Below are 26755 nucleotides of genomic sequence, written 5' to 3'. Positions count from 1 at the left end.
TATAAAATGGTGCATCCACTATGGAAAACTATATGGTATCTCCTAAAAAATTAAAAATAGAATTATCATATGATCCACCAGCCCCACTTTTGAGTATATATCCAAAAGAACTAAAAGCAGGGTCTTGAGCAGATAGATACTTGCACATTCACATTCATAGCAATATTACTCACAATAGCCCAGAGGCAGAAGCACTCCAACTGTCTACTGACAGATGAAGAGATAAACAAAATGTAGTACATCCATACAATGGAGTATTATTTGGGCCTGAAAAGGAAATTATGAGACATGCTGCAACATGGACAAATCTTGAGAGCATTGTACTGACTGAACTAAGCCAGTCACAAAAATACAAATATTGTATGATTCCATTTATATAAGGTTCTATAAAGTAGTCAAACTCATGGACACAAAAAGTAGAATGGTGATTACCAGTGCTTGTGGAAGGGGAATGTGGGGTGTTGTTACACAATGAGACTGAGTTTCAGTTTTGAAGATGAAATAGTTCTGGAGATCTTTTGCACAGCATTGAATATACTTTACTGAACTATAAACTTAAAAATGGTTAAGGCAGCAGTTTTTATGTGTGTTTACCATAAAATTTTTTTAAAAAATGGTCAATTGAAAAACAAAATAAATTTTAGAATCAAGAACACACAAAGTTCTTTAAATTTACTCACAAAAAAACACAAAAATATAAAAAAACCTTTAACTATATGTAAACATACCCTCCACACACCAAGAACTCATTTGAAGCTCGTCTGCCAGCAGTTCCTATTGGCATATCATCTAAAGGAGAAAGAGAAAAATATAGTCACTTTAGCTACACCATCTATTTAAACATAAATTGTTCTTATGTGATCATTAGTGTGGACAAAAAAGGGGCCACGTACTCAAACTGACAAGTTCAGGAGAGGCCTGCATGGTAGCCCAACAAACTCAAGAGACCTGAAGTAACTACATGGGATGGTCTGAAATGAAAATGTCTCAACTAAAAGCAAGTCATGGCAGGTAGTCAGGTCCTAGGCCAACATCTTCCCTGACAAAGGTCAGTCTTTACCTTACTTGGGCCTATCTATTGTCTTTTTGAATCTGTAACAGGCCTTTGGAAAGTCAGCATAATCCTTTTCCCAGACCCCTCAAGGTACAACCTCCCACCAGAGCAGAAGACCACAGAACCCCCTATTGTTATCAGGTTCTCTCATGTACTATCTCTTTGTGCTAGAAATTGTCATTGTTAACTATACCCACCTATGTCTATCCATTTTATTTTTTTACACAATTCCAGAGGTTTCTCCACTTGGCTTTCTTCCACCTCCCTAGCGTATCGCCAATGAATTTCATGTAACCCCCTTAGGCCTCCTCCTTTGATTGCCATGTATAAAGTAAGGAGCAATACTACCATTCTCAATCCATTGAGATGTTACTTCCCAGCAACTGTCATCAGTTTGGCTCAAATAAACTCCTAAAAATCTTCTATAGGTTTGAATGTCTCTAATGTTGATATTAGGAAGCAATCTGAGGGCAACCATGTGCTGACCTGCAATTTCATCCATGAGGAACAACAGGTAGACACAGAACACTGTGCCCAGCTGAACACACAGGATGCAGCCCTCCTAATGCCCACTTCTAAAGCAAACATCAGGTCTTTGAAGGTAATGTAGGTAAAGTGTCACATTCATTTCAGGATTTACATATTTCTTCACCATTTAACATGTGCAAAAAATGCTACTGTTTTATTGTGTTCCCTTTAATGCATTACTCACAAAGGCTTTGAGTATTGTACCCCCAATTCCAATTTGACCATAAATTGTACATTTTTAGTGAATAATTTTGCAGGTTGTAGTGATTTTTAGGAACACATGTCATATTCTAGCACAACTGACTGTAAACACAGTATAGTTCCCTCTGAGGCTGGAGCACCTCCTCCTGCTGAACACTCCCTTGGGTCTCGCATGGACTGTTGAGTAAGACGTCATGGCAGCTGAGGCCTCCAGACACAACAACACCTGCCACAGGTCATCTACTCCTCGGTTACCCACTTAGGGGAACAGAGCACAGCTCAGAGGGCAGGGGTCCCTAATTCCTTGTTGCTGTCATATCCACTGTATCACATTGCTCCTGTGATTTTAAATGGTACTAAAGGTATAATACGTGTTGAGGTGAAATCACAGTGTTGAGCAAATAATATAAATTTAAAAAAATAAACTATTCTGCTAACCTATGCTCAAAACTGGAAGAAAACAATCACAAATACCCCTCTGAGTGGCCCTAAATGAGCACTGAGAAGTATACCTATTTTGTACCTATTCTGAAGCTTATAGTCTAGTAATGAAAGAAGGTGATAATGTCAGGAGGTGGGGAGAGGGATGAGGAAAATAAATGAGAACCAGAGGACAAGGGGCAGGCGGCAAGAAAGCCTCTATTCTATAGACCAGTTACCTATAGGGTGATAGAGGGAACTAGGTAGATGGGGCAGGGACAAAAGCTAGATTTCACTAACTGTACTTCATTTTGTAGGCTTTGAATTTGAAACTATACATAATTATGAAACAAAATTAAATTAAAAAAGAATAATCCCTAGAAATCAAAAGTAAAATGAAGCAAATATAGCACAGCCACCAAAATGAGTTATTTCAAGAGACTTTAAACTCAGTAATTTAACAAGACATTCCTAATGAGATTATCCTAAAGACAAAAAATCCCACAAAATGTTTTAAATATTTTTTTAGTAATCATATTGTTATTTTGGTATCGTATCGTTATTTTGAAACTACTGGGAGAGGACAGAAAAGAGCCTAAATTCACAAAGGCAAATGAACAGAAAAGTTAATAACCACAAAAATTTGGAAGCTAAAAGGTTGATATAAGTGGTATTTGACCCAGAAGACCCAAAAAGATATAATCCTTAGCCAGCAGAAGGAAAATTCAGAAGTACCAATTTATATAGGAAAAGCCTGGATGTCTTTACTTGGGACAGAATAAAACACAGGGTTCTCTGATCTGCAGCACACCAGGCAGCAGTACATCATGAGAAATGGCTGGGGGAAACAGCGGCAGTAAGTGAAATTCTACACACTGTGCTACTGAGACCTCCAGCCTTCTTGCCCTGTTTGGCTCCCCCACATGCTATCAGGTACATATACTCTTCAGGCAGAAGACCGGCTGAGACTTCTCTGGGGGATCTGAGAAATCCCCCAAAAGGAAGCAGTCCAAGGCAATGACAGCCATGTCACTCAGTACAGAGCCTTGCTGTTCATAAGACCCACTATACACAGAGCCTTCAAACATTTTACTTGTCCGTTCTTGATTATAAGCATACAACAATCACCAAATATCCAAGGGAAGAATTACTATGAAAACCCAACTCCAAAACAAACTACCAAGGGAAAGAACTAACATTTTTTAAGGAAAAGTTAAGATATATATATAAAATTAATGACCTCAGAGATAAAACAGAATAGTGCACCATGAAGTAAAATAGTGCACTATTCAGAAGGAAAAAAGGGCTTATGAAAATTCAAAATATGAGAACATAAATGAAAAACTCAACAGAATAGTTAGAAGAAAACATTAAGGAAATTTCCCTACAAGTGCAGAGCAGTAACACAAAGAGGAAATCAGACAAAAAGAAAAAAATAAGAAAATCAGAGAAGGGTACTGAGATATCTATTATCATTTTTAAATTGTATGGATGTTTTAAATATCTTATATGGGTTCTTAAGAAGCTTAAGGAGCTCCTAAGTCAGAAGTTTAAAAGTCACCATTCCACCCTAACAAGTAAAAAGCTGAACAGACTGAAAAATCAACAACTCTTCTTAGTACCAAAAAGGACAGGAAGACACAAGCAAACCCAGCCCCCAAGATTGGAGAGACAGATAGGCAGATACAGGGAGCTCTGGCTTGCCTGAGAAGAGATTCCAAGCAGAAACCTCCATGGAAATCAGAGCCAGGACACAAGAACCTTGCATTTCAAGACAGGAAATTGACAATTTGCTGGAGGCCTGGTGCAGACAAGTCTAAGAGTTACAAACTCCAGGAGGACCCAGTCAGAGTGGGGCTCATGGTATTGTCAGATATACCTCCAGGAGCTCAATCATATTCCCACAGTAAATATGAGAGAAAAATCCCTACCTGTTGCCAGCAGGGAGAGGGAAATGGAAACATTTTTAAATCAGTCAGAGCATTCCGATCTTAACAAGGCCAAACTATTAATCTGCTCAGGTTAAGCTCAGAGCCTAATTGACCTGGGGGAAGGGAAACACCCAACTCCAGCCCCTACAGCCATCCTGTCCCACCTAACTCAGGAGAAACTGGGAAACACTGTGAAATTTTAAGACCAGAGGCTCACTCAAAGACTGAGAGCAGTTCACAGGCCTACAGAGTGCTACCCCTCCTACACCCCTCCCCACTTCTTCTAAAGGCCTATTTACAGCAGTTCCTTTCACCTGATGCAGCGGCATGTATAGGTATCAAGAAAAAATTACAAAGCATACCAAAAAGCAAAATGCTTTGAAGAAACAGAAAAGCAAAACACTTTGAATAGAGAAAGCATCAGAACCAGAGATGGGAGGGATGTTAAAATTATCAGACCAGGAATTTAAAACAACTATTATTAACATACTAAGGGCTTTAATGGAAAAAGTAGACAGCATGCACAAACAGATGGGCAATACAAGCAGAGAAATGGAAATCCTAAGAAAAAACTATAAAAGTGAAAGATAAAAACAAACAAAACTGCTAACAGAAATGAAGAATGCCTTTGATAAGCTTATTAGGAGACTGGACACAGCTAATGAAAGAATCTCTGAGCTAGACAATATATTAACAGAATCCTCATAAATCAAAAAACTAAAGTCTTTTAAAAAAGAACAGAACATCCAAGGTCTAAGAAACAACTACAAAAGGTGTAACATACGCGTAACGAGATTACCAAAAGGAAGAGAAAGAAAGCAAAAGAAGCAAGTTATCTGAGACAATAAATAATGTCAGACTCAAGTCACAGATCCAAAAGCTCAGAGAACACCAAGTGGATAAATGCCTCATGCAGCTACAGTCATGTATCACTTAGCAATTCTGACAAACGCATCATTAGGCCATTTCTTCATTGCAGGATCATCACAGTCACAAAACCTAAATGGTGTAGCCCACTACACACCTAGGCTATAGGATATATCCTAATACTCTGCAGAAGACGAAAAATAATTTTCCCTCTAGCCCTCTGGGTTCTTGGCTGGGACATCCCCATAATAAAAGACAGATCAACAAGAGGAAAACAAACTAAAGTTTAATAGCTTGGATACTCCTGTATACAAAGAAGAGACCCAGGAAAATTGAGTAACTCGCCAAAATCTCTGAAGCCACCACCTTAACTACCATCTTCCACTGAAGACAAAAGAAAATTGGGGTAAGGGGTAGTTATCAAAGGTTATCAGGAAAAGCAAAGTCAAAAACAGTAAGGTTGTTGTGCATATTTAAGTCCTTTGTCTTCTGCATTGTAAGAGTTTCTAGAGATAAGGTCATCCCCCTTTTCCTAACACCCTAAAAATGGGCACCTCCTTTACAAAGGTAAATATCTTTTATAAAGGATAACTTCTATTGGTTTGCAGAGCTTTTCCTATGTCTGCTATTTCTTAAAATTAACCAGCCTAAAACAACCCTTATGGCAAAGAGACATATTTGGGAGTGACAAGTTATGTTTCCCTACATCTCCTAAGAACAAATCTGTACAGTACATTACTGTACTGAATACTGTACCAGGCGTGTCCAACCTGAAGCCCACAGGCAGCATGTGACCCAGGTTGGCTATGAATGCAGCCCAACACAAAATCGTAAATTTACTTAAAACCTTTTTTTGCTCATCAGTTTTCATTAATGTTTGTGTATTTAATGTGTGGCCAAAGGCAACTCTTCTTTTTCCAGTGTGGCCCAGAGACGTTAAAAGATTGGGCACCCCTGCTAGACAATTATAACACAAGAGTATTTGTTTAATGTGTTGCTCTAAGATGTTATAAGGCTAAGACATCTCTAGGTAACAGAAATTTTTCAGATCCAGTACAATCTCATGGGCCTACCTTTGTATATGTGTCCTTTCATTGACCTAAAAACATCATAATGTGGTCCATGATTGTACCCCTAAGCATAACAGGTTCACATTACAGAAAATCAAAAGTGAAAAATTCCTGCAAGATACCAGTAAGAAAGAACGCTACGCCTATAAAAGAACAAAGATAAAAATTTCATTTACCTCTCCTCAGTGTGGACGAAAAGAGGCCACATAGGAAACCTGGCAAGCTCAGGGGAGGCCTGTGTGGAGACCTAAAGTAACCACACAGGATGGTCTGCAATTAAAACTTATTAACTAAAAGCAGATCATAGCAGGCAGTCATGTCAAAAGCTAGAATCTTCCATGACAAAAGTCAATCTTTACTTTAACTGAGCCTGTCTATTGTCTTTTTGCATCTATGATAACAAACCTTTGGAATGTTAGATGACATCCTGTTTTCCAAACCTCTGGAAACCACCATACCAGAGCAGGGACCACAAATCCCTTCATTGCTACTGTTATTATGTTAATTGATGACTGCTAACTATGTAAAGGAAGTATGTGTCTTCTGTTTTATCTTTTTACAATCCCAGAGGTTCCCCCCAACCTTTGCTTTCTGTCTCGCTAACCTATCCAAACAATTTCATGTAGCCCCCCCTTATGTCTCCTCCTTTGATTATAATGTATAAAATAAGGCGCAAAACTGTCATTTCCCAAAGCATTTTCTCAATCTACTGAGATTTTGCTTCCTTGCAGTTGTTGTCAGTTTGTCTCAAATAAACTCACAGAAACTCTCTACAGCTTTGAATGTTTCTTACATTGATTTAAACAAGAAGAGAGTAGAGTGAAATATTTAAAGGCTTGAGGGGAACAAATCACCAACTTAAATTCTGCACCCTAAAAATTCTTCTTCAAAAGTGAAGGAAAATACCAAAGACTTTCTCAGACAAATAAAAATTGAGGGACTTCCGGCGAAGATGGAGGGGTAGGTAGATACACTGTGCCTCCTTGCACAACCAAGATAGGGACAAAAACAATTTAGAAACAGAATAACAACCAGAACTGACAGAAAACTGTATGGAAGTTGGACAACCAAGGAGTTACAACAGACACTTCATCCAGACTGGTAGAAGGGGCAGAGTCCAGCATCCAGGCAGCCAGGCAGAGAAGGGTCGCAGCACAAAGAGTGGTGGGACCAGGTGCGTAAAGCATCCCAAGCGCTCAAGACTGCAGAGGGAGGACCCTGGGTGTGCAGGCAGTGGCTGGCAGACCCTGGGCACAGGGTGGCAACCAGCAGACCCAGCAAGGAGGCAATTGTGAAGCAAGGCACTGTGTGCAACCCAGGGTCCCAGCGCCAGGAAACAGAGTCTCAGGGCACTGACTGAAAACAACTGTGGGGGTTGAGGCACAGGGAGAGACTCCTGGCCTCACAGGAGAGTGCACTGGAGTGACCCATGGGGTCCTAGAACATACACAAGCCCACCCACATGGGAATCAGCACCAGAAAGGACCAGTTTCCTTGGGGGAAGCTGTGGAAGGGACTGAAATTCCACAGAGAGCAGAGCAAACGCGATTGTTCCCTCTTGGACCACACATACAGCATCACAACCCAGCAACTGGGTTGCCCCGCCCTGGTAAACACCTAAGGTTCTGCCCCTCATACGTAACAGGCCCAGCAAGACCAAAAAAAGAAAAAAAAAGGAAAAAAATGGCCCCAACAGAAGAACAGATCAAAACTCCACAGCAAATACAACTAAGCAACTAAGAGATAGCCAACCTATCAGATGTACAGTTCAAAGCACTGGTGATCAGGATGCTCACAGAACTGGTTGATTTTAGTCACAAATTAGATGAAAATGAAGCCTATGCTAAGTGAAATGAAGGAAAATGCACAGGGAACCAATAGTGATGAGAAGAAAACTGGTACTCAAATCAATGGAGTGGACCAGAAGGAAGAAAGAAACAACCAAACAGAAAAGAAGAAAGAAACAAGAATTCAAAAAAAATGAGAAGAGGCTTAGGAACCTCCAGGACATCTTTAAATGTTCCAACATTCAAATTATAGGGGTATCAGAAGGGGAAGAGGAAGAGCAACCAGTATAAAACTTATTTGAACAAATAATAAAGGAGAACTTCCCCAATCTGGTGAAGGAAATAAGACTCCCAGGAAGTCCAGGAAGCTCAAAGAGTCCCAAAGAACTTGGATCCAAGGAGAGACACACCAAGGCACATCATAATTACGTTAGCCAAGGTAAAAATGAAGGAGAGAATCCTAGAAGCAGCAAGTGATAAGGAGACAGTCACCTACAAAGGAGTGCCTATCAGACTGTCAGCTGATTTCTCAAAAGAGACCTTACAGGAAAGAAGGGGCTGGAAAGAAATATTCCAGGCAAGAAATAGTCATGAAAGGCAAGGACCTACATCCAAGGTTACTCTATCCAGCAAAGTCCATATTTAGAATGGAAGGGCAGATAAAGTGCTTCTCAGATAAGGTCAAGTTAAAGGAGTTCATCATCACCAGGCCCTTATTATATGAAATGTTAAAGGAACTTATCTAAGAAAAAGAAGGTAAAAAACATGTACAGTAAAATGACAGCAAACTCACAATTATTAACAACTACACCTAAAACAAAAACTAAGCAAACAACTGGAACAGGAACAGAACCACAGAAATGGAGATCACATGGAGGGTTAGCAACAGGGGAGTGAGAGGAGGAGAGAAGGGGAAACGGTACAGAGGATAAATAGCATAGATGGTAGGTAGAAAATAGAAAGGGGGAGGGCAAGAATGGTATAAAAAATGTAGACGCTAAAGAACTTGTGACTCATGAACATGAACTAAAGGGGGGAATGTGGATGGGAGGGTGTATGCAGGGTGCAGGAGAATGAAGGGGGGTAATGGGACAACTGTAATAGCATAATCAATAAAATATATTTTTTTAAAAGCTGAGGAAAAGATCTGCCTTGCAAAAAATGTTAAAAGTTCTTTAGAGAGAAGGAAAATAATGAGTCAGAAAACTGGATCTACAAAAAGAGAAGAACACCAAATAAAGGAATAAGTGAAGGTAAAATAAAACTTCATTTTTTTTATTTTTACATGATCTAACAGGTATCAGTTTGTCCAAAATGATAATAGAAACAATGTCATATATTCAGTTACATATCCTTATATACATTATATGTGTATATATGTATATAGGCTTACGGATGCTTATACAAGCAAAATGAATGACCACAATGATACAAGGGACAGGAGGAAAAAAGGAGCATTATTTTGTTATTATAAGGTGAACTCCTACTACCCATGAAGTAGTACAGTGTTATTTGAAAGTGGACTTGAATTATTATTATGTACATTTTTTCTAAGTATAATTGATGTGCTAACAGAAAGAAAATGAAATCATAACAAACAATTAAAACAACAAGACACAAAAAGAGTGGAAGACAACGACAGAAACAAAGAAGAGGGACAACAAACAGAAAAAAGTAACAAATATGGTAGATATTAATCTAACTATACCAATCATCACTTTTAATGTCAATGGTCTAAATGTGCCAATTAAGAAAGATTTCAGAGTGTATCAAAACATAAGAGAAACTCACATTAAAACATAAAGGCATATATAGATTAAAAGTAAATGGATGGAGGCCATGGCCAGGTGGCTCAGTTGGCTGTAGCGTCACCCATACACCAAAAGGTCGCAGGTTCAATCCCCAGTCAGAACACAACCAATCAATGTTTCTCTCTCTCCCTCTTCGTCTCTCTCTTTTCTTCTCTAAAATCAATTAACATATCCTTGGGTGAGGATTAAAAAATAAATGGATAGAAAAAATAAACCATGCTAACACTAATCAAAAGAAAGAAGTAGTTATATTAATTTTCGACAAAGCAGACTTTAAACTAAGAAAAATTATCAGAGAAAAAGAAGGGCATTACATAATAATAAAATCATATTTACATAAATATAAGCAGACAAATTCTTAACATGTACTCTCGTAACAAAAGAGTCAAACCATGTAAGACAAAAACTGATAGATGCGAGGAGAAATAGATGAATCCACTATTATAGTTGGAGACTTCAACAACCCTCCCTCTGAAACTGACAGATCCAGTAGACAGAAAGTCAGTAAGGACAGAGTTGAACTCCGTAACACCATCAATCACCTCAGCATTGACTGACACCTATAGACTACTGCATCCAACAACAACAGACCATCATTTTTCTCAAACTTCCATGGAACACTGACCAAGAAAGACTACAGACTGGACTATAAAACATACCTTGACAAATTTAAAAGAATAAAAATCATGCAATGCTTGCTCTTAGACAACCATGGAATAATGCTAGAAATCAATAACAGAAAGACAACTGTAAAATCCCAAAATACGTGGAGATTAAACAACACACTTCTAAATAACTCATGGGTCAAAGAACAAACTTCAGGGGAGATGTAAAAATATTTTGAAGTAAATGAAAATGAAAACACAACTTACCAAAATTTTGGGGAAGTAGTGAAAGCAGTGTTTGAAAAGAAATTTATAGCATTGAATGCACATATTAGAAACAAAAAAGATCTAAACTCAATAATCTAAGTTTACACCTTAGGAAATGAGAAAAAGAAGAGCAAGTTAAATCCAAAGGAAGTGGAATAAAAGAAATACTAATTAGAGCAGAAATCAATGAAACTAAAAACAGGAATCAATAAAATGAAAAGTTGTTTCTTTGAAAAGATTGAGAAAATCCATAAACTTCTAGCCAAGCTAACTAATTAAAAAACAGAAGGGACACAAATTGTAGTATTAGCAATGAAAGAGGGGACATGACTACAGATCCCACTGAAATTAAAAAGATAAGATACTAGGGGGAATAGGAAAAGAGATAATAAAAGAACTACTATGAACAACTCCATACCCACAAATTTGATAACTTAGATGAAAGGGACCAGTTCTGTGAAATATACAATTTGCCAAAACTCACACATGAAAAAACAGACAATATAAACAGGCATATACCATTTAGTCAACTTGGATTTGTAATGGAGTACAGAGCATGAGTCCCCTGAAAATAGGAGAATAGCTGCTACAATCCTGTCTTCAGGCAGGTTGGGGGGAGGGGAGAGCAGAGGGTAGTGTTGAAGATACACTGAACAACATTGGCAAGTTAACAGCCATGCCTTTCTGAAGCGAACAGTGCTGCCCTCCAGCGCAAACTGTGTCTGAGAACATTCAGGGACTTGTGACTGGAGGGGTGGGGAAGGGGTGGGGGGAGTGGCAGCTGTACCCTGGATGGCCCTGTGTCACCAAGGACTTTTGTGCTAACTGAAGATGGCAGCCAAAAGAAGGTAAAAGACACTGGGGAACTGGCAAAAATGGCAGATGCTGACACACCATAGGAAGGGCTGGATTTCAGGTCACAAAGGAAGTTCCACGCTAAGCATTTACATCAGGGCAGACTAGTCAGAGAGAAAGACAGAGAGAGAGAGAGAGAGAGAGAGAGAGAGACAGAGAGAGAGACAGAGAGAGGGAGAGAGCGCGCGAGCGAGCACGTGCACAAGCCCACGAGGTCTGCAGTGAGAGAAAGTCAGTTGAGTCTGACATGCTTCGGCCTGGAAATCTGCCTGGAGAAGATGGCAGAAGAGGCAACGGAGCTGTGAGCACCTGGCTGGCCACCGGGATTCATGAGAGATGCTTGGAGCTGAACTGTGACTGGGAATGCTGAGCTGCAGACTTCTACTTCTCTGAAAGACAGTACCTGTAAGTGGCGAATTCTGAAACTGGCCTGGTTTGGCAGGCAGTGGGACTTAACAGCAGAAATCTGCCATTATTTTAAATCAGTATAACCTTTAACCCCTTTCCTTTCTCACCAAACTCTTACACTGGGAGTCATGCCTCTTGGCAGTGGGCAGTCAAACCCTACAGTTGTTCCACAACAGCACAGACTGGGGTTCTGTAACAGGTTCATCTCCCTCTGCAAAAACTCTTCCTATATATTTATGAAGTTCATTCCTAAACTTACGCCATTATTTTCTGAAGGACATCCAGATTGTTTTAAGTCTCCTTTTACTCTTAGGGGTTTTTTTCCAAAAGAAGTCTCCTCCTTTAATTTCTTTCCTTAAATTTAATTTAATTTCTCTTATTCTGATGGCTTCTCTATTTCTTTAGATACACACAGAGTTTGAGATCATTTCCTATAAAGTTTTCATCTACTTTCAGAATACAAAGTTATTGTGTTATGGAAGATGATGGAGCAGATTTTAGAAAGGTAGGTACATAATATTGGGAATTCAAACAACTAAATAATATGCCCATTTGAAAATGCCCTACCTAAGAGAATGTGAAATAAAGGTTAAAAAATTGCTAGTCTAGTAAATTAAGAAACAGAATGTGTACAAGCAGAAAAGATTCTCACATGAGTGGTCTGACGAGATGTGTGGAACCAAAACAAAGTCATCCGTGTCGCAAGAGGAGTTCTTGCTACTAGTACTGGCAGAGTCTTTGGACACTTGTAGGTAGTTGGGAGGACCCAATGGTGGGGAGGATAAGTTTTCTTCCTGAATATGCTGCATATCTGCAAGGGACTAAAATTAACAACATAAAATTAAAACTGGCCTAAGAAGAAAGTACAAGTCAGAATAGCCATTAGACTAAAGAATTTTTTTTTTTTATTTTTCATCAAAGTGGGCATAAAGTTCAATTCCATCTAAAATTTCAAAAAACCTCTTTGGAAATCTTTCCCTTAGAAAAGCAGTTTCAAACCTCTTTGCATAAAGACTTTAAAAATGTTTTCCAAAAGTGATACTTAAAAATGTATCATGCCACCAATCACATATACAATAACTTGTAGGCCTCTCCTAAAACTTCTGAGGTGAGTTTGCCCCATCCCAGAATCCCCAGTTTCAGCTCGTGGCCTCACAAAGCAGATACTCAGTAACTGTTCCCTTAATGACTAAAGCAAAATGTCCAGGGACTTGAATGACACCTTGAAAGCACACAAAGTTTTAAATCTCCAATGAAGAAAACATTATAAATAGGGAAGCAAGAGACTATAAGTCTCTTATAAGTATGTAAAAAAGTAAATAAATCAATAAGGATAATTACATTTAAGCCTAGAGATTTATTTACACTCACAAAAAGAAAGATTTGAAAACATGAAAGGTGTGGGTATATTTCTTTTGTTTTTCTTTTGTTACAGGGAGGAGTTAGTCTGTGGGAGATAGGACAGAAAGGGAAGAAAAACACATAAATATATTTAAACAAATACTTAGGCATAAGTAACTATCTTTTGGGATTTGTCTAGTTCAAGGACTCTAGTGACAACTCTAACTGAATGTGTTGATTTGATTATACAATGGTTTCCTAAAACAATGAACTTCATAACTTACTGTGTGTTATGTCAAATCCCCATTAAGTTTAACCTTTGTTTCTATTTAAGAAAAGAAGCCCTGGCTGGCGTAGCTCAGTGGATTGAGCACGGGCTGCGAATCAAAGTGTTGCAGGTTCGAGTCCCAGTCAGGGTACATGCCTGGGTTGCAGGCCATGACCCCCAGCAACCGCACATTGATGTCTCTGTCTCTCTCTCTCTGTCTCTCTCTCTCTCTCTCTCCCTCCCTCCCTTCCCTCTCTGAAAATAAATAAATAAATAAAAATTCTAAAAAAAAAAAAGAAAAGAAAAAATAACACTCTTTAAACCCAAGTCTTAAACACTCAGTTCATTGCCGGTGCTTCTCTGAATGTCACTATGCAAGGAAATTTCCTTATCACATGTGTGTGTGTGATATACACATGACATAAAATCTCATTACTTTTAAAGAGAATTCATGCCTCAAGGAAGGGAAGATGGAAGAATAAACTTTACTGAATATCAGCCATGGGCTGGGCGCTACTGAGAGGTCTCCTGGCATCACCTAACTTCTGTGCCATTATGAAATCCATTTTACTTTTAAATAAACAAAACTCAGAAGATCAGGATTTGCCCAAGATTACACAACTAAAAAGCAGTCAAGTTGAGATGTGATTCCAAGTATGTCCACAACTTCTTTGCAGTGGTTTAGGCAGAAACTCTCTAAATTTCTTCCCCTGCTATTTATAAAATCATCTGTGTCCACAACCATCTTGGTGAAAGACAGGCTTCTCCTTCACCCAAAGCTAGTCTCTCCACCTGCGTTCTAAATCCATTCTCCCCACCTCTTCAAGGACCTAGATCAAATTCCCTCCCTCCTGGCACTCTCACCCTCCCAGCTTTCTGACTTTTTCCATCTGTAATACAAACATGTTTCATTTTCTCACTTCTTGAACCCCTGCAGTTCTCTCAATCACCACCTTCTCTTAACAATGTTTCCTGAAATTACCAATCTTCACTGACTCAACTTCCTCACTTCTCATGTATCCCTTAACCAACCCTAACCCATTTTCTGCCTTCAAAACTCCAGTAGAACTGCTTTTACTAAGATTACTAGTTAACTCCCGTTGCCAAGTCCTGTGGATGCTTCCTCTGTTCCTTAAGTTCCTTGAATTCTCTGCTGCAGGGGACCTGTGGAACATTCTTTTCTTGACACTCCCCCTTCCTCCAGTGACCCCGCAACTTGGTTTTCCTCCTACTTCTCTTTTGTTGGTGCCTGCTACTCAATCTGATCCTTAAAGGGGAGGACAAGAGTACAGAATTCCCCCAGAACCTACCCTGACCCTCTGCCCCTCACATTTTGTACGTTCACCTCAGAGACCACTCTCACCCTCCCTTCAACTACCACTTGTGTGATGATGCCTCTACAGCCGAGGCCTTCTCAGAAGAGGTCTGGCCCCTGTGCCTGGCCCACACAATGTTAACTCGTCCCCTTTATGCTCTAAGGCCTTGCTCCCCATGCCTCCTCACTAGTGCCTTCAGGGTCTCCCTCTTCCTTATGTTCCAAGCTCTGCAAACTCTTTACCATTCTCTCACCTGCTTCCCACTCCCCTCTCCCCTTCCTACTGCTGCCTTAGGTTAGGCCTTCATTCTTAAAACACACAAACACAAATACAGCTGCAACTGTCTCGGTTGTTCTCTTTCCTCTAGGAGAGACCCCTCCATTGGTCTCCAGTCTACTTTTTCACCCTGCTTTTGGAAGAAGCCAGCTAAAACACACAGTGGATCATATCATGCCTCCGCTTAAAATGATTTAAATAACACAGCTTTAGGATAAAATTTGAACTCTTTTATTCAACACCCAAATTCTTTTAAGATTAAGCTTCTCCTTCCCTCTGTAACTTTTTCTTTTTTAAAGATTTTATTTATTTACTTTTAGAGAGAGGGGAAGGGAGGGAAAAAGAGAGGAAGAGAAACATCAATGTAAGAAACATCAATCTGTTGCCTCTTGCACGCCCTCAACCGGGGACCCTGCCACAATCCAGGCCTGTGCAGGATGGTGCTCAATCCACTGAGGCACACAGCCAGAGTTGTAACCTTATTTTCCCCTCACCATGCTCCTTCCATCCACCAGACTGAATGGCTTAGAGAAGTCTTGTCCACAAGGACCTCCAGCAATAATGGAAGAGCTCTGTATCTAACTGTCCAGTATGGCAGCCACTAGCTAAATATGACTACTGAGCACTTGAAAAGTGGCTAGTGTGACTAACTGAATTTTTAAATTTCACTTAATTCTAACTTTAAACTTCAGTGGTGTGGAGGGCTACAGCACTCCTGCAGTGGGTCATACTGCCGTGGCCTCTTGAATGAAGACTGCCCTGCCTGCAGTGCTTTCTTTCACTGGTTCACTGGGCTGGCTCCTCCTTCCACCTCAGCTCCATGCCCTCTCTGAACAGCCTTCCTTAGCTCTTAGTCTGATGTCACGCCCCTCATCCACATTCCCACATTCAGTAAAAATACACATATCACGGGCTTCATAGTGATTGGTTTATCTGCCTTTTTCCACACAGTTAAAAGCTCCTTAATATAAGGAGGTTTTTAACTCCCTGGTACAGCACTGATTAGTATCAACCAGAATCTCACACAAAGCAGGCATTTAATAAATGATATGAGACCAACAAATAGATACTGAAGAGATATTATCTAAATAGTATTTAACTGATAGCCAGTAACATAACTAAAAAAGTGATTTGGATTTATGGATTTTATTTTATTTTTTTTAAGGCTGTGGGCGTTTTTTTGTTTTTGTTTTTGCCTTTCAAAGATTTGTCTGAAAAAAGAAGCAGCTGGATATGTATGTGAAGAGTATTTAAAAAGAAAGACTGTTATATGTGCACACCTGTATGTATTAACCCTTGGTGAAAGGAGTCTACTTCTGCCCTAGGAAGGAAGAGATGCAGGTATGAAATCATCTTACTTTTGGCAGATTATATTAAAAGTCTATCAAGCTCCCATTTTCTAATATCACTAAGTGGAAATTATACAGAAATGTTCTCCCTTTTCCTTTTATTCCTCAGATTTCCTTATTTTCACTTTAAGCATGAGCTTTTACTAAAAGTCTTGTAAAAATGTTTCCCGCTAACATTTTTAGCATCTAAATCTGCCTTCTCACTCCCTCCTGCATCTGTCTCCTCCCTCCCTCCAGCATAGGCGTCCTGGCTCCTCTGGTCAGCACTCCCTCCTGCTCTTCCCCAGCAGCCCCCAGCCTGGCTCCTGCTCTGATCTCTTCAGTGCTGTCTAGCCAGCAAAGAATACTACCTTGCTCTCCCCAGCCAGAGTAATTTCCAACTCAAGTGTCCCTCCCATTGGCCTCTCTCTTCCTCATCCCTTGGTTGTTTAACCATCCTGCTGTGCAAATTTATTCCTGCTCTCCAACACCTCTCCCACACAGTCTTCTGGTTCTTCCTTTTTCTAGCATAAGCTTTGCTTTCCATATTGTGTATTACGTTGTATCAAATATATCGAGATATGGCTAACAATAGCTACAGTTTATCAAGTACTCACTATGGCCAGGCACCTTGAACATATGACCACATACTGCCCTTTAAGCAAGTTATGAGGCCTGCCTTACAGAGGAGGGCCATAGTTCGGCTCTGGACCAGACTTGCCCAAAGTCACAGAGTGAGCAGGCTCTGCAGCCAGCTGTGCCCAGCTCCAAATAAAGTCTAGAGTCTTTCCTTGTCAATATACTTCCTCTATTTGTATCCCAATCACTCTAAATCCAGTGTTTTCATTTCCTTAAACTCATGGAACTATACTGTAAGTCTTATTAGTCCATCTGTTTTTTTTCTATTTGGCTCGAGTCTGCAGGTTGTACAAAAAGGTTTTGGTTTTTTATTTTGTTTTGGTTTTTGCCAGTTTTAAGACTCTTCTGTTTGAAAAGGCTGATTAGCAATGTGCGTTAGCTGAGGGCTGTCAGTCTTCCCTGGAAAACAAATAGGAGTTGCCACTTCCTAAGTATTTACTGTATGTCAAGCACTGTAATAAGGACTTTTTGCTCATTTATCCTTTAAAAAGCTCCTGGAATGATAAATTATACTCACTTTACATAAGAAACAGGCTCAGAGATTAAATCACTTGTCCTAGTTAATAATGGCAAGGGCTGTGGAGGCTTCCAAGCCCTCTACTTTGAAACCTGAGTGGCCTCAACCAGTTAATTATACAATCACTTCCTCTACAGCTCCCCCCACCCTTCTGCCAACAGTTGACAAAATTCCTGTTGCCAGGCTAAGCTGAGAAATACAAGAGCTGCCACAGGAGTCCTTGGACCTTCAGCCTGTAGGAAAGCCTCAAGATCACAACACTCCCAGGCTGTAACAGAGACTTGAGGGAGGGTCAGTCTAGAAAAGTACAGAAGAGGGTAAAGTAAGACCCTGAAGCAGAAAGGAGGAAGTAGTAGTGACCAGAAATTACCAGAAGTTCTCAGGATCAGAAAGAAGCACTTGGGCCAGAAGGAAGACAGCCATGGAGGAAATAGCTTGGGAACCTCGGCAGGACAAAGAGGCTGGAGCACAACAACCTTTCAGGGCCAGTAATCACAACTAAGGGTGAAATCTGCATCATGGGTCATACCTCCACCATTGGAAATTCTATGCATAATAAATGTCCAAACTATTTATGACATTCAGATAAAATAAGTATGTATTAATTATCTATCCACAGTTAACGAAGAGCTACTCTTTGTTTGCAAGTATCATTCAAGGCATGAAAAAGTTGAAAGTAGGATACTCACTGTTCAGAGGAAAACAGCCCCAAAAGGTAAAATTTCTTGCTGAAGCTTACACAGCTAAATAAGTGCATAGGTCAAAATCTAGGTCCATTCGACCTGAGCCTCAGCTGTACTAGTAAATGCCATGTATAAAAAGAATACCCACAATGCATTTACAGGCTCCATTTGTGAACAGACACAAAAGCTCAAACTCTCAGATCATTTTTAATAAAACCAGAACTTACTGGTGGAGAGGCAAAACGACAGGAGGGAGAGCTGCCACAGGCACTTGCAGGGACAAAGCCGGTGTACACAGGCACTGGCACTGGGCAGGCTGTGAGGAGAAGCACAAAGAAAAACACCACTTTGTAGTTCAAGTACATGACTTGTCTAATAGAAAAACCTGTCAACACTACTGCATTTTTGTGTTGACCAAATATTCACATTCACCTACTTATTAAATGCAGCAATTACTAAAAACGATTTCAACTTGGATTTGGAAGGAAAAACAGAACGTTTATTAAATAAACACAAGTAGGAACTTCCGGCAAGATGGAGGAATAGGTGGGCCCACCGTACCTCCTCGCACAACCAAGAACAAAGCAACAATAATTTACAACAATGATTTGCAGTCATAATATCAGAACTGTCAGAGGATTTATCTAAATGGAAGACGGACAGCCTAGAAGTTGAAGTAGACCCGTACATCCAGACTGGTAGGGGACTACGAGCCGAGCGAGCAGGCGTGGGGCTGGCGCGGGTCGTAGGCGCGCGGAGGTCGGGGGAAATTTGGCGCAGAATTGGCGCGACAGCAATCCGGGACGCAGGAGCCAGCGCAGTGGTGTAGCGGTGATCCCTGAGTACGCAAGCGGCGGCTAGGGGAATCAGTGGGGCAGCGACTGGGGATCAGGGCAGAGCTCACAGCCTAGAAGCCCAGGGAAGTGTCTGACTCCAGGAGAACGGAAGGGTCGCCATTGATCCCTCCTGTCCCCGCTCCCGCCCCTGCCCCCACATATAACGTCACAAGCTAGCGACTGGGGGGCCCAGCACCGGTGAACACCTAAGGCTCCGCCCCCCACTGTAACAAGAGCGACCAGACTGGAGAATAAATAAATAAATAAGTAAAATAATAGGAGAGACAGGGAAAGACGTAAGATATGTTTCCAGCAGAACAGATCAGACCCCCAGGACTCATCCTTTTGAGTGACCAAGAAATAGCCAATCTATCAGATGTACAGTTCAAAACACTGGTGATCAGGAAGCTCACGGAACTGGTGGATTTTGGATCCAAATTACATGAAAAAAATGCAGATTACCATAAAAGGGATGCAGGAAGACACACGGAGAAGAGCCAATTGTGAAAGGAAGGAATCTGAATCTCAAAACAACACAGTGGACCAGAAGGAAGATAGAATCAACCAAGCAGGAGAGCATGATGAAATAAGAATTCAAAAAATCGAAGAAAAGCTTAAGACCATCGAGGACACCTTTAAACGTTCCAACATCCGAATTATAGGGGTACCAGAAGGGGAAGACCAACAAGTGGAAAAGTTATCTGAACAAATAATAAAGGAGAACTTCCCCAAACTGGCAAAGGGAACAGTCTTCCAAGAAATCCAAGGAGCGCAGAGAGCCCCAAAGAAGTTGGACCCAAGAAGAAACACACCAAGGCACATCATAATTACATTAGCCAAGGTAAAAACGAAGGAGAGAACCTAGAAGCAGCAAGAGATAAGGGGACAGTAACCTACAAAGGAGTTCCCATCAGACTTTCAGCTGATTTCTCAAAAGAGACCTTACAGGCAAGAAGGGGCTGGAAAGAAATATTCCAAGTCATGAAAGACAAGGACCTACATCCCAGATTGCTCTATCCAGCAAAGCTCTCATTTAGAATGGAAGAGAAGATAAAGTGCTTTTCAGATAAGGTCAAATTAAAGGAGTTCATCATCGCCAAGCCCTTACTTTATGAAATGCTAAAGGGACTTATCTAAGAAAAGAAGATAAAGAAAAGACATGTATAGTAAAAGGACAGCAAACTCACAATTATTAACAACCACACCTAAAGCAAAACCAAAAGAAACTAAGTAAACAACTAGAATAGCAACAGAACCACAGAAATAGAGGGCACAAGGGGAGGCTAGCAGTAGGGATGGGAGGAGGAGAGAGGGGGAAAAGGTATAGAGAATAAGTAGCATAGAATGTAGGTTGAAAATAGATCGGGGGAGGGCAAGAATAGTACGGGAAATGTAGAAGCTAAAGAACTTATAAGTATCACATATGGACATGGACTAAAGGGGGGGAAGGTGGGTGGGAGAGGGGGCACAGGGGGGAGGGGAGTGAAGGGGGAAATGGGACAACTGTAATAGCATAATCAATAAAATATATTTTAAAAAATAAATAAATAAATAAACACAAGTAACTACAGGTATTTTTTTTAAAAAAAAAGGTCAATAAAATCTTGAGAAGCATAATAAAAAATTAATTATATAATACAAAATACTAATTTTTCCTTAAGTTTGCAATCACTCTTTAGTAAGAACACAAAAAGTGGGTACTCACATTTTTTTACTGGAACTTGCTCAAGAAAAGGATGGCTAAAAAATGTTTCTGTAATGAAAAATAAGAATGCAACCTTTACAAAAATGTTGACTAGCAAATAGGTTAATTTTGTCAATGTAGTCAACATAATGGCTTTGAGTGCATAAATAATTAACTTATTTATGTTGCCTCCAATTCCTTTCAATGTAAGAACATATTATTTTTATAAATCAAAACATTTAAATTATAAGGAATTCTTAATCAATGAAAAATTTTAAATAGTAATTGTGAATCCTCAAAACATCACTCCCAGCACAACACACTGAGGCCCTGGAGCAACCCTGGTGCAGCCATGCCCTCTGTTGTGCACGCACTCAAGCAGACAGCCCCAGGAGTGCTACACTGTATGACCAGGCCCTTCCCAGGCATATTTCTGAGCTTCAGCTGCTCATCGTCCTAAGAGGAAATCTGGTAGCTAATGTGTACAATAAATTCTAACCTTCTACCCCAGGAGAAGTACTCCTTCAGCTAGTTTCAAAAACTATTTAAAAGAAAAAACTATTTTAGCCCTAGCCAGTAGCTCAGTTGGTTGAAGCATCATCCAGATACTCCACTGTTGCTGGTTCAATCCCCAGTCAGGGCACATAAAAGAATCAACCAGTGAATGCATAAGTAAGTGGAGCAACAAATCAATGTTTCTCTCTCTCTCCCCCTTCCTCTCTCTAAGTCAATCTAAAATAAAATGTTAAAAAAACTATTAATTTCTTCACTATCCACCAAGAATAAAAGCTACACAATAAGCCTGATAATTAAAGAAAATTAATAAGTAGATGAATACTACATAATAATTCATTATTTTACTCTATTTCCCTATATGTATAAATTATTTATTTCTTAAACACCCACACAGATGACCTCATTTATCATTAAGTCTCTGACTTGTATAATATTAAATATCACAGAGTAAGCAAGGAGGGAAGCATAAAACCACCCTGGAGGTTTAATACATGTACAAAATCAGAGATAAACTTAATTCAGATTCAGACTAAATTATTTTCTACTCTGAAGGATCTCATGAGTTGCACCAAAATACCCAAAGCTCCTCAACGTATGTATCAATCACAACACTTGCTAAGGGATGGAAATGTGGAGAGTTTTGAAGAGAAACATGAGTTTACTACCTTAGATCTTTTTAAAACAAAAATTAATATACATAATAAATTCTAGTTTGATATGTAAGATTTTTTATGCTGATCTTTTTAAAAAAAAAAAAATATATATATATATGCTGATATATTTTTTAATTTATTTATTTTTAGAGTGGGAAGGGAGGGAGATGGAGATAAAGAGAGAGAAACATCAATGTGCGGCTGCTGGGGGTTATAGCCTGCAACCCAGGCATGTATCCTGGCTGGGAATCGAACCTGCGACACTTTGTTCGCAGCCCGCGCTCAATCCACTGAGCTATGCCAGCGAGGGCTATATGCTGATCTTTACAGAAGACATAATAGGGATAAAAAAGAATAGATATAAATGAAAAAAACTAGATAGATGAATGCAAAGACTCTATAACCACCTTCCAAATCAACTGCTACAGCATGAAAAATTTATAAACTTATTTTAAAACAATTATTCCCAAATACGTTGTTTCATTGATGGCCCCTATTTCTCATGGTGAAAGAGCAACCCTTGATTTAATTTTCCCCTCTGAAAGAAAAAAATACTGATCAATGACATGAACTAAAGTTAATGCCAATTTTGTAAAACTTTTAAGAAAATATATATTCCCTTATACAGAAACTACCCAGGCTGTCGCCTGCCGAGAACACTGACTAGAATGGTGAACTGAGTGCTCTGCACACTAGCTCCGGTGCCATTCTCACCAATAGTCTGCAGGCACGTTCCTCCTCCCACAGAGACAGGACCTACAGCACACACTGGCCATGGCTCCCTCCCAGTGTCAAAGAGTGGGCAGGTCAAGGGACCCGAATTCAAACCCCAGTCTATCTTATATGGAAGCTTATGTGGGTTTCTATAATATCCATTAACAGACCAAAATTATGGAATAAACTTTTGCAAATTTCTATAACTTTTATATTTATTGCTACAGAAAAAAAAAACAAACTTTTTTTCCAAAAAATTGAAGATCAGAGTTAATTTGATAAGTATTTTCATTAAACATGTTACATGGTTTTTCTGGTCTGTCATTCTGAAGTCCTTCTATTTTTACATCAGATTGATAACAACAAGTTAACAAACTGTCCCCTGTGCCCCAAAGAGGAGATGAGACCCAAATAGTTTCAAGGATAAATGTTCTTTCAAACCTTCAAATACTGGATAATCCCTACAATATTAAGTGTTCTAAGTTCTTTGATTACACAGGAAGTAGTGAAATAGTGTTTGAAAATAGATTGTGATAAATTACTTAGAGAGAAATTTTTAGCTTTAACGCTTACATTATAAGAGAAGGTTTAAATCAATGATATGAACTTCTACCTTAAGGATCTGAAATTCAGCCCTGGCAGGGTGGCTCAGATGGTTGGAGCATCGTCCTGTACACCAAAAGGTTGAAGGTTTGATCCCCAGTAAGAGAGCATACTGGAGGCAACCTATCTCTCCCCACCAGTCTTCTCTCTTTCTAAAATCAATAAATATATCCTCAGGTGAGGATTTCAAAAATAAATTTGAAAAAAGGAATCCAAAATTCTTAGATGCGGAGCACGTGTTCACAAGGATCACCATACAAGTAGGTGCCTCTCATTGGCTCCTTAAACCCCATTTTTGAGGTTAGGGACTTTTCTACCAGGATTCTGAGGTGTTTTTCCTTCATTCCTTATTCGTGAATCTTTTCCCAAATATTTCTCCAGCTTCAATCTCTCCTCTGATATCCAGGTACCTTTTGATATCATATGTAGATGTCAAATGGCCATCTTAAATTCAGCATGTCCAACCTAAACCCCTGATCTGGCCCCTACCTGCTCTATCCGCATAGCCTTTCACATTCAGTAACTGACAACTCCATCCTTTCAGTTGCTCAGGCCAAAAGTCCTGAGACTCATCTTTGAGTCTTCTCTTTGTCTTACACCCCACATCAGATTCATCTCAAAACGCTGTGGCCTCTGCCTCCAAAAAGATCCAGAATTCAACAAATTTCTTACCGCCTCCATTGCTGTTACCAAAGTCTAAGCTATATCATCTCTCATGTGGTGGCTGCAATAGTCTCCTGATTAGTCAGTCTCCCAGCTTCCTCCCAGACCTCTGGCCCCTCACCTCAATCTGTTCTCACCAAGCAACCAGACCGATCCTTTCCAAAACATCAGTCAGCTCATATTAGTCCTCTGCTCAAAACCTTTCAATGGCTTCCCACCACACTTTAAGCAAAAGCCCAAGTCTAACTGTTTACATGACATGTCCCCAGCTCAGGGCATTTGTACTGGCTATACTGCTGAAAAGCTCTGCCCAGAGACACCCACATGGCTCACCAGCTCACACATGTCCATCAGCCTTTGCTCAAACGTCACTTTCTCAAAAACGCCTTCACTGACTACCTTATTTAACAGTTTAATCCCCCACCCTCCTTCCTCTTTCTTCTTTATTTTTTCCACAGTATTTATCGCTTTCTAATAAAGCACATAATTAGAACTTATCATTTGTTTGTCTCTCCTCCACAAGAATTTATACATTTTGAGGACAGGGATTTTGTTTACTACTCTACCCCCCATACCTAAAACATAACAGGCACTCAATAAATATTTACAAAATAAGTGAAAGAAAAAAGACAGAGAGATAGAAAGAAAAGTGAAATTGACTTTAATTTTCTTCTGATGCCTCAACAGAATATTTTTTTAAAAAATCTTTTTAGACTACAAAGAAATAAAATTAGAAAGCATGTGAAATCTGAAAATATCACTTACCAAAGTCCATTCTATCTTTTTGGTTTCTCTGAAGCAAACCCAAAAGGAGATTAGCCAAATAAGGTGATGTTTCTCTGGGGATGCTGAGGCAAAAGGAAAAAACAACTGAAGTGGTGAGTTTCTATTAACTATGTTACTGTTGACTTAAACAGAGTAAACAAAATGGATATGCAGTTTCACAAATTCTACCTTTCATACCAGGAGGACCAGAGTAAAGCCTTACTCCTTAAAGGAAAAAAAAACACATGAAGCAATTGCCTTTGAGAGACAGCATCAATTTGGGAAGCCTCCTATATTGTGCTTACTACTGTGATATGCTGGAACAACTACACGAATAAGGCACTTCACAAGGACAGTCCGTCTTGAGTTTTAACACAACTTCAACCTGGTACTAAGAAGTATGCTACAGAGTTCTCTAATAGAAAAAGAGCCACCTCCAATTCTTCCTGGAAAAGGGCAGAGTTAAATAAACACAAATGAGAAATAATACAGCTTCCTGAAATCCAATAAGAAAAAGACCCAATAAGAGCCCTGAAATCCAATAAGAAAAATGAGGAAATAATAGGAATTACAATTTACAGAATAAAAACTACAAAAAGGACATCAAACAAATAAAAAAAGAGCTAGCCTCACTAGTAAAGAGAATAATGCCAATTAAATTAATAGCTAATGTGTTCTCTGCCATTTGTGAGGCATCAAGTTGAACAACACCCCACCCGGTAACGATATGGGGAAAGGAGCCCTCTCTGCTGTGTGAGTGGAAACAGCCACTTTGAGAGCACACCTCCAGTCCAACAATCCATTTCCAGGAGTTTGACCTAAGGAAATACATAAGTGTGTGTATGTACTCTCCCTCTCTACCCCCACTAAAGCCTGTCTGAAGTAATCAGAAAGTGAGAACAAGCATCTGCTTAAACAAAATATGATACATCTATGAGACTACATGTAGCCATTCAAAAGAATGCAATAGTTGCTAAACAATGTCTATGCTATACTGCAGAGCAGAAAAAGTGGCAGAATAATTTGCAAGGATGATGTAATTTGTATTGAACTATATGTGTGTTTATAAATATATACATAAATAAGCATTCAAATGTGTAAAAAAGACACATTTAGACACAAAAGACACAAAAGACACAAAAGAACTTGCACAAGAAAGATTTTGAAAGCTACACAGCTAACTCTCATCATCTCTAGACAGAGGGCGAGACCTAGGGGGAAGTGACTTTCTGCTTTATGAACATCTATTCTGTTTGCCTCTCCTCCTCCTCACAGAAAACTATATATAACTTCCACAGGTTTTCTTTTAAATATTAAAAAAAAAAAGACAAATGACACAGCACTACACAGGCACCTATGAAATGCTGGTAATTTTCCAATTTCTTATTGAAAAAAATGCTCTCATTACTGTCATTGAAAAAGGTTCAATAATAGAAATACATAAAACAAAGAGTTCAAGTAAATAACACTGTATTTACAAATTATAAAGCTCAATGTAATCAAAACACATACCTAGGCATTAAGCTTCTGTTTTTTTCATAAAACATCCTTAAGTCTTGAGGACTATTGGCCTGTTTTAAAAAAAAAAGGTTTAATTTACTACATAACAGGGACAAAAATTCCAAATCATATATTCGATGCTTATATTCTTGCTATACAGTACAGATTCTGAACTTGAAACCATGTATGGCTGAAGTACACAGATGGCCACAAGGAACTTAATAAAACCTCTGAAATTACATGCCAAGTCTGCATATTGGTACTGAGGTCAGACTCTCAGAGAGGCCTGAAACTTAGAAAAGGTTAAGAAGCACTATTCTGGAGGTTAAGAACCCATATTCATGGCCTATCCAATACGCACATTGTTACTGTAAAAAATCAGGTGTACGAGTATTTTACCTTAGGAGCTCAAGGTTCAAGGACAAGTACTGGGTATGCTGCCACTCTTCAGTCTCCACAATAACAAGTAGCCCCTTCGTCCTAAGAGCTGCTGAACTAGCAAAGCTGCTGCTACACACAAACCAGATCTGAAAATTCACTGCTTAACCTGGCCGTGTCACTAATTCTTTAAATACTATCTTGGGCAAATAAGTTCACTTTGATCCAGTATTCAGATTCAAAGAACCTCTATGTAATTATGCAACATGTA

The 26755-nt window shown here is 39.5% G+C and overlaps 1 protein-coding gene across 4 annotated transcripts in view; it reads right to left on the bottom strand.

The window, feature by feature from the left end:
- ULK2 (unc-51 like autophagy activating kinase 2) overlaps positions 1–26755 on the bottom strand; it is a 113096-nt gene that overhangs the window by 58209 nt on the left and 28132 nt on the right. For all 4 annotated transcript variants that reach the window (XM_036032947.1, XM_028534474.2, XM_036032946.1 and 1 more), the window contains 6 exons: positions 26119–26177; positions 24607–24689; positions 20714–20761; positions 18400–18488; positions 12457–12625; positions 729–789 (listed from right to left, as the gene is read on the bottom strand). In XM_036032947.1, coding sequence (XP_035888840.1) covers positions 729–789; positions 12457–12625; positions 18400–18488; positions 20714–20761; positions 24607–24689; positions 26119–26177 — 509 coding nt within the window. The remainder of the gene's footprint in view (positions 1–728; positions 790–12456; positions 12626–18399; positions 18489–20713; positions 20762–24606; positions 24690–26118; positions 26178–26755) is intronic.

Source organism: Phyllostomus discolor, chromosome 8 (assembly GCF_004126475.2).
Source record: "Phyllostomus discolor isolate MPI-MPIP mPhyDis1 chromosome 8, mPhyDis1.pri.v3, whole genome shotgun sequence".
Classification (NCBI taxonomy): Eukaryota; Metazoa; Chordata; class Mammalia; order Chiroptera; family Phyllostomidae; genus Phyllostomus; species Phyllostomus discolor.
This window is presented reverse-complemented; position numbering and strand designations above follow the sequence as displayed.